This window comes from Macaca fascicularis, chromosome 11 (assembly GCF_037993035.2).
Source record: "Macaca fascicularis isolate 582-1 chromosome 11, T2T-MFA8v1.1".
In the NCBI taxonomy this organism is placed as follows: domain Eukaryota; kingdom Metazoa; phylum Chordata; class Mammalia; order Primates; family Cercopithecidae; genus Macaca; species Macaca fascicularis.
In genome coordinates this window covers 1,303,041-1,320,507 of record NC_088385.1, presented here as the reverse complement: position 1 = coordinate 1,320,507, position 17,467 = coordinate 1,303,041, and the positions used below count along the sequence as shown (strand labels likewise).

The window sequence follows — 17,467 nt, the reverse complement described above, 5'->3', positions numbered from 1 at the left end:
CAAACAGGCAGGAGGTTCAGGGCTGTACGGGAGCCGTGCATCGCAGCAAAAGCCCAGCACAAACATCAAGGTGGAGGTGACTGCTGGGCCTGGCTTCCCAAATCAAGGCTTCCAGCTGCCTTGGGAGCTCCTTTGATCTAAGACCCTTTTTACGAGATCCCAGTTATCTAAGTTCCTTTAACTTCCCCCTTTTCACCTCAAATTATCTTAGTTTGTCACCCTCCTTTTCTTTCTTCCCTCAACGGGAAAAAACAATAGACCTAGTTTTCAAGCCTCGAACACTTTAGTGAGTGAGATTTGGGGCAAGTTATCAGCTTCTCTTCAAGACTCAGTCTTGTCATCTGGAAAACGGAGATCATGATGCCCACCTCACTGAGATCTGGGGAGAAATAAACAAGGTAACGGATGTGGATGGCCTGCCAAGTGTAGGGACCTGGTACCTGGTGGATGCATTTTGTCCTGCCTCTCGAGAAGTGAGCGCCTTCGTGTCAAGGTTCTGCCCCCCCGTGCTCCTGACCTCGCCCTGTCCACCTCCTGTAGACGCTGTTCCAGCACTTAGAGCCTTCTGAAGGGCACCCTCCCTTCTCCTTTGCTCCCTCCTCAAAGGCTCAGATCTCAAGGTGGCATCCTCTCTCTGCCCCTTCTCTTGGCAGCACATTTCTTGAAAAAGGAACCTCACACAGAATGGCCTCCGCCTCCTCACCACCCATGGCCCGGTGTCCCCGCCCAATCTTGCTCTCCTTGTCCACCTGCCAAGGCAGCAGCTTGTACTCTGTTCTCCTCTGAGGCTTTTCATCTCATGGACCCTTTCCTCCTGCTCCAAACCCCCAGGTCCCTTGGTGTCTCATGACTCGGCACCTCCTGGACATCCTCTTGCCCTTTAGTGGTCTCCACTGTCTCTTCTGCTGGCCCCAAAGTCTTTCCTGACCTTTGCCAGGTCTGCTTATCCCACAACTCTGGGCTCCCCGCTCGGCAGCTGAGGCAGGTGCGCCCCCCTCGGGCCGGGAGGTCTGCTTATCCCACAACTCTGGGCTCCCCGCTCGGCAGCTGAGGCAGGTGCGCCCCCCTCGGGCCGGGAGGTCTGCTTATCCCACAACTCTGGGCTCCCCGCTCGGCAGCTGAGGCAGGTGCGCCCCCCTCGGGCCGGGAGGTCTGCTTATCCCACAACTCTGGGCTCCCCGCTCGGCAGCTGAGGCAGGTGCGCCCCCCTCGGGCCGGGAGGTCTGCTTATCCCACAACTCTGGGCTCCCCGCTCGGCAGCTGAGGCAGGTGCGCCCCCCTCGGGCCGGGAGGTCTGCTTATCCCACAACTCTGGGCTCCCCGCTCGGCAGCTGAGGCAGGTGCGCCCCCCTCGGGCCGGGAGGTCTGCTTATCCCACAACTCTGGGCTCCCCGCTCGGCAGCTGAGGCAGGTGCGCCCCCCTCGGGCCGGGAGGTCTGCTTATCCCACAACTCTGGGCTCCCCGCTCGGCAGCTGAGGCAGGTGCGCCCCCCTCGGGCCGGGAGGTCTGCTTATCCCACAACTCTGGGCTCCCCGCTCGGCAGCTGAGGCAGGTGCGCCCCCCTCGGGCCGGGAGGTCTGCTTATCCCACAACTCTGGGCTCCCCGCTCGGCAGCTGAGGCAGGTGCGCCCCCCTCGGGCCGGGGAGGACGCCGTCTCTCCCACAGTGCCCTGGCTGGTGCTGAGAACATGACGGTTTACGTCTACACTCCATATACCTGCGACACAGTGTACCGGGCATGTTAACTTTCACACCAACCCTGTGACACAGACAGAGGGCGAATCACACCCCTCTAATAGAGAAACTGAGTCCCAGCGAGGCCAGCGATTTGAGGGCGTCCGAGTTCACTGCTCTTTACCACACACTGGGACTCCGCAGCCGAGGGGGACGGCCAGGCTGCTGTAGCCTGGCTGCCTGCCTAGAGCGCCTGAAGGGACGGAATTCCCAGGCCTCGTGGATGCCCTCCTCTTCCCAGTCACCTGTCCAGCAGCTCCCAGTCTTCCCCGCCCCAGCGGTCTCGGAACTCCTTGGTGTTCATGCCCCCAATCCTGTCCAGGTCAGACTTGTAGATGCCAAGCAGCCCGAACCCATTCACCTCCCAGTAGCCTGTGGACAGAAGGAGCTTCGGGTGAGATGAGCCAGAGGCAGGAGGAGGAAGGAAGGGGGCTTCCAGGCCTAGAGCGTCTTCTGAAAGTCAGAGGCTGGGGGCGAGGGAGGCTGAAGACCGTCTTAGCTGAACAAGTACTTCGCCTGTTTTGGAGGAAAGCCCCCTAACTAAGGTTCAGGGCTCAGCAGTGATTCCAGGCTGTGCCCACGGGCTGACGACGGCCCCACAAAGGGATCGGACAGTGGCAGCCACTGAAGACACAGCTGTGTGTCCGTTTACCTGCTCATTTCCCTTTCCACGGGCAGGGAGCCTACCTTTCCATCTTTGGATCCTCACAGGGCACAGCATCTGGCACACAGCAGTGCTTAGTACATGTGTGATGAATGAACGAAGGAGAAGACGAGGCAGGAGGTGTGCACTGCTGCACCTGCTGTGTGGCTGTCAGCTCAGCCCAAGGGGACCCTGTCTGGTGAGTTTTCCAGGGGAGTGAAGGCCACAGGAGGGCAGGGTGGGGCAGGGGAGGAGGATGCTGACGCTCATAGATAGGACTGCTCCCAGCTCTGGAGTTAAGAGCCAAGATCGGACAAGTCTTTCCTCCCTCCCCAGTCTGAGCAGGGCTCACCCTCAGGCCACTGGGGGGTGGCCCCACAATGCAGCCTCATCACCATGGGGGCAAAGGCCATCTTTCCCTCCACGCAGTGCTTCCGAATGGCATCGATGACTCCAGCTGGGAAGTGGATGTGGAGGTCACAGAGGAAGATGATGCTGTGTGGGTCCTGGGGACAGATGTGGGCAGGGTCAGCAGACCCTGCAGACCAGAGCTAGGAGGTCAGGCCACGCTCTAGGAGAAGCCTCAGAGTCTTCCCTATTGAAGTGATTCACAAACTCCCACAAAACCAACTGCTGGGCAGAGATCCACAGTGCTGAACATCGGAGCATAGTTCTTAACCATCAGAGCGAATTCTGACTCCTCCCCACTCTTTACGGGCTCCAGGGACCCTGGACAACTGGGCAAATGCTCCACTGTGCTCTGCTGATCCCACCCCGGCACTGGCCTGCAGCATCCTCACTCCGGTGCTCCCTGAGGGGCTCACCACCCCATACACCCCAAATGTCTCTCTACCTCTTAACCAGCCTTTAATTCCATCTTGCAAGCCCCATCCGGGCCCTTTACCTTCACGAGGTCTATGCCAGCCTGAAGTCCAGCTGAGCGTTCAAAGTTTCCACTTAGCTTCACGTACTGGTAGCTGCAGGAAGGGGAGAGAGGGCTGAGTGTCAGGACTTAGCTGTGGTGGTCCCCCGGAGGAAGTTGGCAGGCACAGAATAGAGATGATGTGTGCTCCCGAGAAGGGATTCTGGGCAGGTGAGCCCTCTGGGAAAAGTTAGAGCTAGGAATGAGGAAGGCTGGGCAGGACTCCTGGCTCTCCCCCGGACCCAGCAGCCCTAGGACTTTAGGACAGACGCGGCCCAGCCACCCCCTGGCTGGCGTCCCCCTCACCTCCGCAGCTTGGACCTCTTCAGTGCCGTCTCAACATCCATGTCCTCACTGCTATAGTCAGTGACGATGACGTTGAAGTGTGGGTCGCCGGTGACCTGGAACAGGTTTTCCATGTCTGTGATGAATTGCTGTACCCAGCGTGCCTGGTTCTTCACTACCCCAGGGGGTCAGGCAGGAGAGAGAAACACAGACAAGGCAAAGATGAGCGGCTGAGGCCTCCACTCCCAGTTCCCACGTGAGTCAGGAGGGCCCGTCGGACCTCGGCTGAGGGGACAGTGCAACTCTGCAAAACCATTAGCAACGCAGCACAGACACACGAGGCAGAGGGAGTGCTCACCGGTTAAGGGGGCCTCTGCATCCTGCTCCCCACGCACCCTCCTCCCAGGCACGGGGGCCCACGAGGCGGCCTTGGCTGAGGCTCGTCATCAGGAGCCCTGCCATGTTCTACTAGTGAAACCGTTACCTGTCCTATCCCCGTCGTGCTATCTCCATTGTTACACCCCTGCCTGTTGTGTGTTCCTCCTTCTCATATAAAACCCTGCTAATCACTTCATTAAGTACCTCCCTGTCTTTCTTCCCCAGACCAACGATCATCCCCCGTGCCAGCAACCCCAGTCATCACCCCCAACCCTGAAAGCCCGTGTGAAAGAGCGAGCGCTGGCCTATGAGGCAGGGTTTGTTTTCAGCACCAACATTTCCTAGCCACATAACCTTAAACTAGTGACTTTCCTGTTGTGAGCCTCAGTTTCCTCAACCATAAGGTGCTCTTTCTCAGAATGATGCCTATGGGATCAACTCAGCGAAAGCAGACGTGGGCGCTCCCGACAGTGCTAGGACCCCTTCCCTGAGAATGCCGAGGCTCGGCGCGAGGCTCACCAGGCACAACGAAGTGGACGACGGCTCGGTGATTCCAGGAGAAACCCTGGGGCCAGCACAGCTTGGGTTCTTGCGCCCGGGCATTCAGGACCTGTCTCCGACGGCTGTGTGGGTCCCAGACCAGGCCTTGCAGGTTCCGGGCCTCGGCCTCCTCGCCACCAGCTGGGCTGATGCCCTGCCAGCCTCGCGCAGACACATACTCCGAGATCCGCACCACACGCTGGCCTTGTTCCAACAGTTCAAGCTCCAAGAGGTAGCGGCCGCCACGTAGCTGGTCCTGACGCTTCTCCACATTCACAATACGCTGTAGCTGGTACCTCCTACGGCAGAAAGCGTGGGGAGGTTGAGTAACTCCTTTCCACACTGTGAGGGTAGCATATTGTGTCAGAAGCCTGCAAGGCTAATTGTCGGGAGACCCTGGTTTTTGTCCCAGCTTTGCCACTGGTTGGCTGTAGGGCCTCAGGCGAGATTCGCAGTCTCTCTGGGGTTCGCTGCCTCGGTCTTTAAAAACGTACCTACTGAACTGTGATGATCTCGAAGGTCTCTCACAGCTCCCAGATTCTAAGCACATGAGGTGAGTAAGAGGGGTCACACTGAAGAGGTTCCTTGAGAAACCTCCATAAAAATGGTCGCATCAACATTCCATAAGACAAAAGGAGTTACAAGATAAATGTCAATTGGTTGGCTCTAAATCATTAGTCAGTAGAGAAATAAAAATCAAAACCACAAGGTGATACCATTTCACACTCATCAGGATGGCTATCTAAAACAAAACACGATGCCGGGCGCGGTGGCTCACACCTGTAATCCCAGCACTTTGGGAGGCCAAGGCGGGCGGATCACAAGGTCAGGAGATCGAGACCATCCTGGCTAACATGGTGAAACCCCGTCTCTACTAAAAATACAAAAAACTAGCTGGGCGAGGTGGCGGTGCCTGTAGTCCCGGCTACTCGGGAGGCTGAGGCAGGAGAATGGCGTGAACCCGGGAGGCGGAGCTTGCAGTGAGCTGAGATCCGGCCACTGCACTCCAGCCTGGGCGACAGAGCAAGACTCCATTTCAAAAAAATATATAAATAAATAAAAATAAAAATAAAAAATAAAACCAATGAAATGAAAAGAAACAAGTGTTGATAAGGACGTAGGAAAACTGGAATCTTCATACACTGCTGATGTGAAATGATGCAGTGGATTCGAAAAGCAGAGTGGCAGTTCCTCAACATGCTAAACAGAGTCACCATATGACCCAGAACTTCTGCTCCTAGATATATACCCAAGATAACCGAAAGTATGTTCACATAAAAGCTTATGCATGAAAGTTCATTGCAGTGTTTTATTTGCAATAGTCAAAAAGTAGAAACAACCCAAATGTCCTTCAATTGATGGATGGAAACACAAAACATAGTCTATCCACACAATAGCATATTACTCAGCAATACAGAGGAATCAAGCATTCTATACATTCTACAACATGAAGGAAACTTTTGCTAAGTGAACTTTCTGCTAAGCACAAAAAGCCAAATATAAAGGCCACATATAATATGGTTCTATTTGTATAAAATGTCCAGAATAGGAAAATCCATAGAGCTAGAAAGGAAAGTAGTTATTGCCAGATACTACTGGGGGTAAGAGGAGGAATGGGAAGTAACCACTAACATATACGGTTTCTTTTTTTTTTTTTTTTTTTTTTTTGAGACAGGGTCTTGCTCTGTCACCCAGGCTGGAGTGCAATGGTGCGATCTCAGTTCACTGCAACCTCCACCTCCCGGGTTCAAGGGATTCTCCTGCCTCAGCCTCCCACATAGCTAGGGATACAGGTGTGTACCACCGTGCCCGGCTAATTTTTGTATTTTTAGTAGAGACGGGGTTTCACTATGTTGGTCAAGCTGGTCTCAAACTCCTGACCTCAAGTGATCCGCCCGCCTTGGCTTCCCAAAGTGCTGGGATTACAGGCGTGAGCCACTGTTTAGTTTCTTTCAAAGGTGACGAAAATGTTCTGGAATTTGGCAATGGTGATGGCTGCACAACACTGTAAACACACTTTTAAAACCACTGAAAGGTATATCCTAGAATGGTGATTTTAACGGTGTATAAATTTTATCGTAAAACATGTTGATTGGTTGAATGAATGGGTGCAGGAATGAAAAACAAAGAACTCCAGTCAGGCATCATGCCCTAGCCCTTCCAGCCCACATGCAGGGTCTTGCATTTTTTTAGTCTTTGTGTTGCCTGTTTGTCTATTTGCCAACTCTTTCCTTGGAGGAGGGGATCTCATCGACCAAGTCCTTCCAGTCCTCAACACATGTCCTGGGCCAGGCACCCAGGACTTCAGACCCTTGCCTAAGGGTGGGACAGAGACCTGCCTGGTCAAGACCCTCTCCAGGGACAGGGGCCCCGGGCACTTGTCCTTCCCAGGAACCTGAGTTGGGGGTGAAGCTCCAGCTGTTTCTGCAGCGGGGGGACCCTCTAGCCGTCCCTAGGCCCCTGCCTTCCAGGCCAGCTGGCCCCAGGAGAGCCCTTTACCTTACCCCCGGCTCCTCTGGTTGAGCTTCTTCAAGAAGACCCGCGTGACCTCAAGAGCTTCCTGCTCCGGAAGCAGCAGGTTGCCAGACGTGTTACAGTTCAGATCGATCCAGTCAGTCCTCAGGGCTTGGAAGTCAAGATTCCGGGCACTGAAGGTCTGGTCCCAGTTTACTACCGGGTCAAACACAGGTACGTACTCGAACACCTCACTCATATCCTCTTCCTCTTCCTCTTCCTCTTCTTCCCCCTCTTCCTCTCCCTCTACTTGTCCTTCCGGGCCTGCGGCTGCCACCACTTCCTCCTCCCCGTGCCAGCCCCTGCCGGGGGCCGGAGACCGTATCCTGTCACCCCATCTCTGCTCCGCGATGTACGACTCCACCTGGTTCAGCCACTGAGACTGCTCCAGAGTCTTCCTGGGGCCGTCACCCGCGGGCTTGGGCCGGGGCCCCCGAATCGGAGGCGGGTTCTTCGCAGGGTGCCCAGGAGGCCACGTGTCTCGGCTGGGCTCAAGGCTGGGTTTCTGCTTCCTCTTCTCTGGCTGCCGCGCTGGAATGTCGCTGGTCCTCCCTGGGAAGGACACTGTGGAGTTCCGTTTGGAGAGGGGGGCCGGCAGGCCGTCCCGAGGCTGAGCCAGGAGTTTCCGCAGGCTTCGGAGGTGGTAGTCGGTGACATCTTGCTCCGGGGTGGAGGCAGGTGTCCGTCTTCCCTCGAGCATCCCGGCATTCTGGTCGTTGGAGGCAGGGGTCTCCTCAGCCACTTCTCCATACTGGGCCTCTTCCTCAAGACCTGCTGTTAATAACAACCACTCCTCAGGTCAGGAGTTTCCAACCCTTTCCAAACAAGACATACAAGACAGAGGATGATCATACGTGTGATGCACCATGGGGCTCCAGACTGGGGTTGAATCCAGGCTCTAATCTATCACTTACTGTGTGACCCTGGGCAAGGTACTCAACTTCAACTAACCCCAGTTTCTTCATCTGCACAAAGGGAACAATACTGCGTCTCCCATGGGTGTGTGAAGACTGAGTGAGATAAACAGCATCACGTGCTCGGCAGGTGCACAGGCTCGGCAGGTGCACGGCACCTGAGGGACCCAACAGATGGTTCCAACCATGCCCTAATCCCCCAAAAAAGGCCCCAGAAGACAGTGCTTCTCTATATCAGAGCCTCCCAAATGGTGCGCCAGGGACAGTGATCCCCCTCCAGCAGTCCAAGGAACCTCCCCCGGGCTCTCACTCTCCTCCAGCCGACCCCAGCATGCTGCTAAAAATAGTGTCATTTTCCACATGGGCCTGGATACGGAAGAGGCAAGAGTCATGCTCTCCACTCCCTTGGGCATGAAGGGAGAGGTCATGGGATTTGGATCTTGAGCTCCTCAGGGGCGGGGCTGGCATGGTCCAAACTTCCCCTGGAAACAGACCATGGTCGCCCCTCTCAGTCTGACCTGGAAGCCTCAGCTCTCACTCTGTACCTGGCTGCTCCGGTCCCTGCTTCTCAGGCTGGTCAATCTTGATGTACTCCTGAAAGCCGAACCTGCAGGACGAAGGGAGGTGTGCACTGGCACCAGCTGCTCTGCGGGCTCAGCCCTGGCTCCGCTGGAAGTCTCAGCAGGAGTCTGACGTTTTGCCCCAGACTAGAGTGGAGGAAGGAGGCTGGGTGAGCGGTGTGTGTGTGTGTGTGTAGGAAGGAGGCTGGGTGAGCGGTGTGTGTGTGTGTGTAAGAAGGAGGTTGGGTGAGTAGTGTGTGTGTAGGAAGGAGGCTGGGTGAGTGGTGTGTGTGTATGTAGGAAGGAGGCTGGGTGAGTGGTGTGTGTGTGTAGGAAGGAGGCTGGGTGAGCGGTGTGTGTGTGTGTGTGTAGGAAGGAGGCTGGGTGAGCGGTGTGTGTGTGTGTAGGAAGGAGGCTGGGTGAGCGGTGTGTGTGTGTGTAGGAAGGAGGCTGGGTGAGCGGTGTGTGTGTGTGTAGGAAGGAGGCTGGGTGAGCGGTGTGTGTGTGTAGGAAGGAGGCTGGGTGAGCGGTGTGTGTGTGTGTGTGTAGGAAGGAGGCTGGGTGAGCGGTGTGTGTGTGTGTAGGAAGGAGGCTGGGTGAGCGGTGTGTGTGTGTGTAGGAAGGAGGCTGGGTGAGTGGTGTGTGTGTATGTAGGAAGGAGGCTGGGTGAGTGGTGTGTGTGTGTAGGAAGGAGGCTGGGTGAGCGGTGTGTGTGTGTGTGTGTAGGAAGGAGGCTGGGTGAGCGGTGTGTGTGTGTGTAGGAAGGAGGCTGGGTGAGCGGTGTGTGTGTGTGTAGGAAGGAGGCTGGGTGAGCGGTGTGTGTGTGTGTAGGAAGGAGGCTGGGTGAGCGGTGTGTGTGTGTGTAGGAAGGAGGCTGGGTGAGCGGTGTGTGTGTGTAGGAAGGAGGCTGGGTGAGCGGTGTGTGTGTGTGTGTGTAGGAAGGAGGCTGGGTGAGCGGTGTGTGTGTGTGTAGGAAGGAGGCTGGGTGAGCGGTGTGTGTGTGTGTAGGAAGGAGGCTGGGTGAGTGGTGTGTGTGTATGTAGGAAGGAGGCTGGGTGAGTGGTGTGTGTGTGTAGGAAGGAGGCTGGGTGAGCGGTGTGTGTGTGTGTGTGTAGGAAGGAGGCTGGGTGAGCGGTGTGTGTGTGTGTAGGAAGGAGGCTGGGTGAGCGGTGTGTGTGTGTGTAGGAAGGAGGCTGGGTGAGCGGTGTGTGTGTGTGTAGGAAGGAGGCTGGGTGAGCGGTGTGTGTGTGTGTAGGAAGGAGGCTGGGTGAGCGGTGTGTGTGTGTGTGGGAAGGAGGCTGGGTGAGCGGTGTGTGTGTGTAGGAAGGAGGCTGGGTGAGCGGTGTGTGTGTGTGTGGGAAGGAGGCTGGGTGAGCGGTGTGTGTGTGTGTAGGAAGGAAGCTGGGTGAGCGGTGTGTGTGTGTGTAGGAAGGAGGCTGGGTGAGCGGTGTGTGTGTGTGTAGGAAGGAGGCTGGGTGAGTGGTGTGTGTGTGTAGGAAGGAGGCTGGGTGAGCGGTGTGTGTGTGTGTGGGAAGGAGGCTGGGTGAGCGGTGTGTGTGTGTAGGAAGGAGGCTGGGTGAGTGGTGTGTGTGTGTAGGAAGGAGGCTGGGTGAGCGGTGTGTGTGTGTGTAGGAAGGAGGCTGGGTGAGCGGTGTGTGTGTGTGTAGGAAGGAGGCTGGGTGAGTGGTGTGTGTGTGTGTAGGAAGGAAGCTGGGTGAGTGGTGTGTGTGTGTAGGAAGGAGGCTGGGTGAGCGGTGTGTGTGTGTGTAGGAAGGAGGCTGGGTGAGCGGTGTGTGTGTGTGTAGGAAGGAAGCTGGGTGAGTGGTGTGTGTGTGTGTAGGAAGGAAGCTGGGTGAGTGGTGTGTGTGTGTGTAGGAAGGAGGCTGGGTGAGTGGTGTGTGTGTGTGTAGGAAGGAAGCTGGGTGAGTGGTGTGTGTGTGTAGGAAGGAGGCTGGGTGAGCGGTGTGTGTGTGTGTAGGAAGGAGGCTGGGTGAGTGGTGTGTGTGTGTGTAGGAAGGAGGCTGGGTGAGCGGTGTGTGTGTGTGTAGGAAGGAGGCTGGGTGAGCGGTGTGTGTGTGTGTAGGAAGGAGGCTGGGTGAGTGGTGTGTGTGTGTGTAGGAAGGAGGCTGGGTGAGCGGTGTGTGTGTGTGTGTGTAGGAAGGAGGCTGGGTGAGCGGTGTGTGTGTGTGTGTAGGAAGCAGGTTGGGTGAGTGGTGTGTGTGTGTGTAGGAAGGAAGCTGGGTGAGTGGTGTGTGTGTGTGTAGGAAGCAGGTTGGGTGAGTGGTGTGTGTGTGTGTAGGAAGGAAGCTGGGTGAGTGGTGTGTGTGTGTGTAGGAAGGAAGCTGGGTGAGTGGTGTGTGTGTGTGTAGGAAGGAAGCTGGGTGAGCGGTGTGTGTGTGTGTAGGAAGGAGGCTGGGTGAGCGGTGTGTGTGTGTGTAGGAAGGAGGCTGGGTGAGCGGTGTGTGTGTGTGTAGGAAGGAGGCTGGGTGAGTGGTGTGTGTGTGTGTAGGAAGGAGGCTGGGTGAGCGGTGTGTGTGTGTGTGTAGGAAGGAGGCTGGGTGAGCGGTGTGTGTGTGTGTGTAGGAAGGAGGCTGGGTGAGCGGTGTGTGTGTGTGTGTAGGAAGGAGGCTGGGTGAGCGGTGTGTGTGTGTGTAGGAAGGAGGCTGGGTGAGTGGTGTGTGTGTGTAGGAAGGAGGCTGGGTGAGTGGTGTGTGTGTGTGTGTAGGAAGGAGGCTGGGTGAGCGGTGTGTGTGTGTGTAGGAAGGAGGCTGGGTGAGTGGTGTGTGTGTGTAGGAAGGAGGCTGGGTGAGTGGTGTGTGTGTGTGTGTAGGAAGGAGGCTGGGTGAGTGGTGTGTGTGTGTGTGTGTAGGAAGGAGGCTGGGTGAGCGGTGTGTGTGTGTGTAGGAAGGAGGCTGGGTGAGTGGTGTGTGTGTGTAGGAAGGAGGCTGGGTGAGCGGTGTGTGTGTGTAGGAAGGAGGCTGGGTGAGTGGTGTGTGTGTGTGTGTAGGAAGGAGGCTGGGTGAGCGGTGTGTGTGTGTGTAGGAAGGAGGCTGGGTGAGCGGTGTGTGTGTGTGTGTAGGAAGGAGGCTGGGTGAGCGGTGTGTGTGTGTAGGAAGGAGGCTGGGTGAGTGGTGTGTGTGTGTAGGAAGGAGGCTGGGTGAGCGGTGTGTGTGTGTGTAGGAAGGAGGCTGGGTGAGCGGTGTGTGTGTGTGTAGGAAGGAGGCTGGGTGAGCGGTGTGTGTGTGTGTAGGAAGGAGGCTGGGTGAGCGGTGTGTGTGTGTGTGTGTGTGTGTGTGTGTAGTACTCAGAAGAGCAAGAGCCAAGACTGGTTGGGCTGGGATGCCACCACGGCCACTCTGGTCCAGGCGCTCCCCTGGCTCCTGCAGAGCCTCCTGCAAAGCCACCTCCTTCCCCACTCAGTGTGTCTCACCTGTCTTGGTAGTAGGCGTTTTCCTGGTAGAAGCATCTATTGTGGGTCTCCATGTGGCTCAGGCGGGTATAGTCATTGGGGTAAACAAAAGACAGATGAACCTGGAAGCGGAAAAATCAGCAGCAGGGGTCAGAGAGTGAGATCCTGGGAAGGCTACCCCGCCTGGGATCACACAGGGCCGCGGGGGACCCGCCCTTGCCAGGGAGAGAAGGGCTGCTCTGAGCGCTGAATGAAACGTTTGGCGATGCAGATGGGGCTTTCATGCCACTCGTTATGCCAGCTCTCCTGGGCTCTGTGGACCAAATGCAACCCGAGTCAAGCCCCTGGTCCACATCTCTCCTGAACCAGCTCCCATCCCTCAGCTTCAGCCAAAACCATTTCTTCCTCCCTCTGACACCTGATCCTCTCCTGAAACCTCTGAGCCTTTACCTGTAACCTCCCACAGTCCTAGAACAACCCCTCTTCTTATTTACCTCACTGCTTCCTTTGCCCCCCTTAAGCATAGCTTGTGGTCACCACCACCAAAGAACTTCTCAATTACACCCCAGCCATTCTCTGACCTGGCCATGCCTCCTGACCTCTTTCTTCTGCCCTCCAGCTCTTCCTTACAATCATCTCTAAATCTGGATGGACAGGAGAGTGGCCACCCTGCCCGTCTGGCTTCGACATGGGTTCCGGGTTCTTTAAAGCTAACTTCCCCTCCATAGTTCTTTTTCCCCCAGTGCCTGGTCTCCGGGTTTAGGAAGTCCTGCCGGCTGACTGGCTGGCGGGACTGACCAGGCAGGGTAGGGTTGTGTGGTCCTCGGAGCAGGACGCGTAAGAAGCCTCAGCCAGGCCGCCTGATACCATCACTGGGGCAGAGGTGGTGTGTGTGTGGGGGGCCTGAGGCAGAGCACCCACGAGCAGGCTCTGATGGACAGACCATTCGGGCCAGTCCATCCGGGAGTGCGAGTTCTTCCCAGCCCAGGGACCTGTGAGGCCGTCCTATCTGGTGGGATGGGATGTCAGGAAGACGGGAAAGGCAGCCTCACCACCTCCCCTCCCAGTCACAGGCAGCGATCCCTCTGCCGGCCCCGCTCGCCACGACCCAGGCAAGACTTACAAACCGGAGTCCCTGGTAGCGCTGCAGAGGGAGCCCGTCCACCAGGTAGCTGGGTTTGTAGGGACAGTCGGGCAGGACGTGGCGGAGACGCGACTTGGGGATCAGAGGCACTGAGGACGGTGGAGGAAGAGGAATGAGGGTGAGGGTGGGCCCGGAAACTGGGGCTGAAGCTTCTGCCCCGAGTAGGGCCCTTTCTGTATCCGCAAGGGGCAGCTGTGGTCTGCCAATGTCTGTGGCTGAGGCTGCCAGCCGGAGGCTGCCCCACGGACCTGGAGCAGGGCCGTTTGAGGAGCACCCTGGCAGCAGAGGACTCAGGACACAGCCCCAGGTCCAAGGCACAGTTTGACTTTAGAGTCACTGCAGGGATAGCCTCAGTAAGGTCTAGAAAGTTCTAAGAGGCCAGATAGGCTCCTCCCTCATGCAGGACCAATAACCGGATTTCCTACCATGGGCTGAACATCCCCTTAGCGCCAGTTGTCATTTTTTTTGAGAGGGGTGAGGAGTAAAGAAACTTTGTCTTTTTTTTCTTTCCTTTTTTTTTTTTTTTTTTTTTTTTTTTTTGAGACAGGATCTCACTCTGTCGCCCAGGCCAGAGTGCAGTGGTTCAATCACAGCTCACTGCAGCCTCAACCTCCTGGGCTCAAGCGATCCTCCTGCCTCAGCCTCCCGAAGTGCCAGGATGACAGGAATGAGCCACCATGCCTGGCCATCTTTGCCATCTTTTAAAATGTAAACACTCCCAAGAGGAAAAACGCATGAGACTTTAACACTGTGGTGTCAACATTATTTCTCTCCTTGGATGACAAGAGCTGGAATCCAGTAAGAGGCAAGGACACGTGAGACTGGGAAGGGACAAGAGCTGGAATCCAGTAAGAGGCAAGGACACGTGAGATCGGGAAGGGACAAGAGCTGGAATCCAGTAAGAGGCAAGGACACGTGAGATTGGGAAGGGATGTGCGGGGGACCTTCCGGGTTCTAATTCTATTTCTTCTCGTGGGTGGTGGTTCCACAAACGTACGCTCTGTCATGACAGGCAGAATTGTAAAATTACACGTAAATATTTTCACACGTATTTACATACTCTCTTTTCCGTATACATGTTCTATTTTATAAGGAAAATAAAAGGTACTACGGTGTTTGGGATACTGTGACGGGTCTCTCAAGTCTTCTCCACCATCAGCAGCGGACCTGGCAGTGCGGTGTCCCCAGACGGGATGCCAAGCGCTGGCCGAGGCCTTACCTCGGTAGAGGGTGTCCCGGGGGTCAGGCCGAAGCATGTCCGCGGGCGGCTGCTCGTCCCTGGGAAGAGCGTTGGAGGAGCCCACGTGGCTGGCTGCTGTCTGTGGGATGTGGCCCACCTCATCCATCTGTAGGAACGTCTCATCTGAGCGCAGGGAGGAAAGAACAGCAGGAGGCTGTGGGGCCTGGAGCACAGCAGCCCACTGCCCTTGAAGGTGAGGGAAGAGATGCAGACGGGGCTCGTGATTCCAGCGGCCTCTCTCTGGCTCCCGCCACAGCGGTGGCTTCACGATTCAGCTCCCTTTGGCCCCCTCTGCCGGTCCCATGGCTGACCCACATGACTGTGTCGTGTACTTGGAAAACGACACCTCTTTTTGAAAATGTGTTACTGCGGACTGCTAGAAATTTGTCATTATGTACGCCTAGTTTATTGAACATTTACAGAGCACTTAATAATAAGCCAGGCCCTGCTCTAAGAATATCCCAAATATTAACCCATCTAATCTCTAAAAGCACCACATGCCTTCCGTACTACTATGATTCCTAGTTTACAGATGAGGAACTTTGGCACAGAGAATCTAAGTCATTTGCCCAACATCATACAATGGATGGGTGGCCAAGCTGAGTTTGAAACCAGGTGATCTAGTTTCAGTGTCCAGGTTAAAGCAAGCCACAGAGAAGGGGGGTGGGGGGCTGGCTGCTGCTTTGCTGTCTGTCTCCCGGGTTCACGCATCTGTCTACACCTGCCACGGAGGCCTGTGGATGGCATGTTTTTCAGTGGGACCTCTGGCTGGGAGTCTCACTGGGGAAACGATACGAAATGGAAAATGCCACTGAAGAAAGAGGTCACTTCCTGCACATTGAAGGCAGGTGAAAAGGTTTCCTCTGCCCTGGCTATGGCTCTGCAAGAACCATGGTTACCTTATCTGTAAAACAGGGTTTTGTTTTGTTTTGCTTTTGAGACAGGGTCTTGCTCTGTTGTCCAGGCTGGAGTGCAGTGATCCAATCACAGCTCACTGCAGCTTCAGATTCAAACTCCTGGGCTCAGTTGATCCTTCCCAGTAGCTGTGACTACAGGCATGAGCCACTACACCCAGTTAATTTTTTAATTTTTTGTAGAGATGAGATCTCGCTATGTTGTCTGGGCTGGTCTCGAACTCCTCCTACCTTGGCCTCCCAAAGTGCTGGGATTACAGGTGTGAGCCACCACACTCAGCCTCAGAGTTTTTGAATCTGGTGTGAGCCTGACAGTCTCTGGACTCCCTTGAAGCTGTATTCAAAATGTTGTGTGTGGGTGGGTGGACAAAGGCATTTTTCTGAGGCAAGGGCTCAGAGAGCTTCTAGCAGGTTCTCAAAGGGGTCACTGACCCTGGGGAGTTAAGGACTCCTGGTCATAAGGTCCCACTCTTTTCTGGACCCCTTCATACCCGTGTCCCAAGCATCTCAAGCTTCCCTCCTCCCCTCCACCCCTGCCAAGTCCCCCAGGGTAGGCTGGCCCCACCTGGCCTCCATCTCCAGGGCAGGGCCAGAGCCTACTCACTTGTGAAGAGGGACAGGGAGAGGGAGTCAATGATGGTGAACTTGGCTCCAGGGTCATTCCGTCGCCACTGGAAGAGAAGACAGAGGGTAGATGCAGAAGGTGGGAGGTGGCTGGATTTCCAACAGGGGTCAAGGGACAAGGGGAGACGAGTGCCAGGAACTGAGCTGGGAGAGGCAGGAGCAGCAGCAAACTCACCGCAACTTCCACGTGGTCGGTGCCCTCCTCATTCTGCTTGTGCAGCACCTCGAAGTAGTACCTGTGGGAGGCTGACAGGCTGGCAGGAGAGAGGGCAGGAAAGCAAACGCTGTCTCCGTGGGCCCCGGGGTCGCGGCTCTGTCCCATCCCCTCGCAGCACCTTAAACTTCCTCATCCCTTCTCCTTGCTCTTAGAACCCCAGGAGTTCACTGCCTAGGTTCGAGCCCCCACTCTACCACTTGCTAACAGAGTGAGCTGTTTTCTCTCGGTGACATGAGCATAATCAGAGTAACCACTCCACAGGATGACAGGAAGAACCCAAAGAACGGTAACAGAAGCCTTCGGAGCGCAGAGACTGTGGCAGATGCTGTTCTAAATGCTTTCTGTATGTGACCTCACGTAATCCTTGTTCGTAGAGGAGAACAGAGGCACAGAAGGTTTGGCCAGTTTGCCTGAGTCACCAGGTGATGAGTGGCGGTGGTGGGATTCCACGGCAGGCCTGCCCCAGGGCCGTGCACTAGGTGCGGAGCTCCACACGGAGCGTCCACTCGCAGCCGGCATGTGAGCGCCCTTTGCAAGGGAGATGGTCTCCTTAAAATGTTTAAATGCATTTTTATTGACACGTAATGCTTGTGCAGATTTATGGGGTGCACACGGTGTTTTGTTGCATGCATAGGATGAGTAAGGATCAAGTCAGGGCATTTAGGATCCCATCACCCACCTCGAGCACTTGGCATTCTATGTTTTGGGAATATTCCAAATCCTTTTCTCCCGTTGTTGGGAAATATACAATACATCGTTGTTACTACAGTCGCCCTATTGTGCTGTCGAGCATTAGAGCGTATTCCTTCCTTCTAGCTGTGTCTGCACCCCGCCTCTCCCCTCTCCCCGTCTCTCCCCTCTCCCCGTCTCTCCCCTCTTCCCGCCTCTCCCCGCCTCTCACCCCCCCAGCCTCTCCCCGCCCAGGCCAAGTCCTTCCCAGCGTCAGCAACGCGTGCTCCTCCCGCCTGCGTCAGCACGCGCGGGCCAGCAGGGGGCGCTCTGAGGCCGGGCCACGCGCCCCTCCCCGCCAGCAAAAGCGATTCCTCTCCCGGCCGGGCCGACCGGGGTCACCGCGGGCAGCTCCCTGCAGCCGGGTCAGAGCCGTGTCCAGGCTGCCGTCGGTGTGGAGAAAAGGGGAGCGCGAGGACTGGGAGCAAGGAGACCCGTTTTCCAGTCCCGGGGGTCACTGAACAGCGGTGCGGGCCGGGCGCGGTGGCTCAAGCCTGTAATCCCAGCACTTTGGGAGGCCGAGACGGGCGGATCACGGGGTCAGGAGATCGAGACCATCCTGGCTAACACGGTGAAACCCCGTCTCTACTAAAAATACAAAAAACTAGCCGGGCGAGGTGGCGGCGCCTGTAGTCCCAGCTACCCGGGAGGCTGAGGCAGGAGAATGGCGGGAACCCGGGAGGCGGAGCTTGCAGTGAG

At 56.2% G+C, this 17,467-nt stretch overlaps 1 protein-coding gene across 7 annotated transcripts in view; it reads right to left on the bottom strand.

Moving 5' to 3' along the window:
- The window catches only part of B4GALNT3 (beta-1,4-N-acetyl-galactosaminyltransferase 3), a 105,891-nt gene that overhangs the window by 2,795 nt on the left and 85,629 nt on the right, over positions 1–17,467 (bottom strand). For 2 of the 7 annotated variants that reach the window (XM_005569728.5, XM_065523525.2), the window contains exons 8-19: positions 15,998–16,076; positions 15,803–15,869; positions 14,264–14,407; positions 13,024–13,133; positions 11,922–12,022; positions 8,477–8,538; positions 7,008–7,791; positions 4,483–4,802; positions 3,607–3,760; positions 3,283–3,355; positions 2,731–2,884; positions 1,981–2,107 (exon numbers count right to left, since the gene is read on the bottom strand). In XM_005569728.5, the coding sequence (XP_005569785.3) occupies positions 1,981–2,107; positions 2,731–2,884; positions 3,283–3,355; positions 3,607–3,760; positions 4,483–4,802; positions 7,008–7,791; positions 8,477–8,538; positions 11,922–12,022; positions 13,024–13,133; positions 14,264–14,407; positions 15,803–15,869; positions 15,998–16,076 (2,175 nt within the window). Of the gene's footprint in view, positions 1–1,980; positions 2,108–2,730; positions 2,885–3,282; positions 3,356–3,606; positions 3,761–4,482; positions 4,803–7,002; positions 7,792–8,476; positions 8,539–11,921; positions 12,023–13,023; positions 13,134–14,263; positions 14,408–15,802; positions 15,870–15,997; positions 16,077–17,467 lie in introns of all 7 variants that reach the window. The other 5 variants (XR_012419837.1, XR_012419838.1, XR_281686.5 and 2 more) reach the window with 5 other exon arrangements.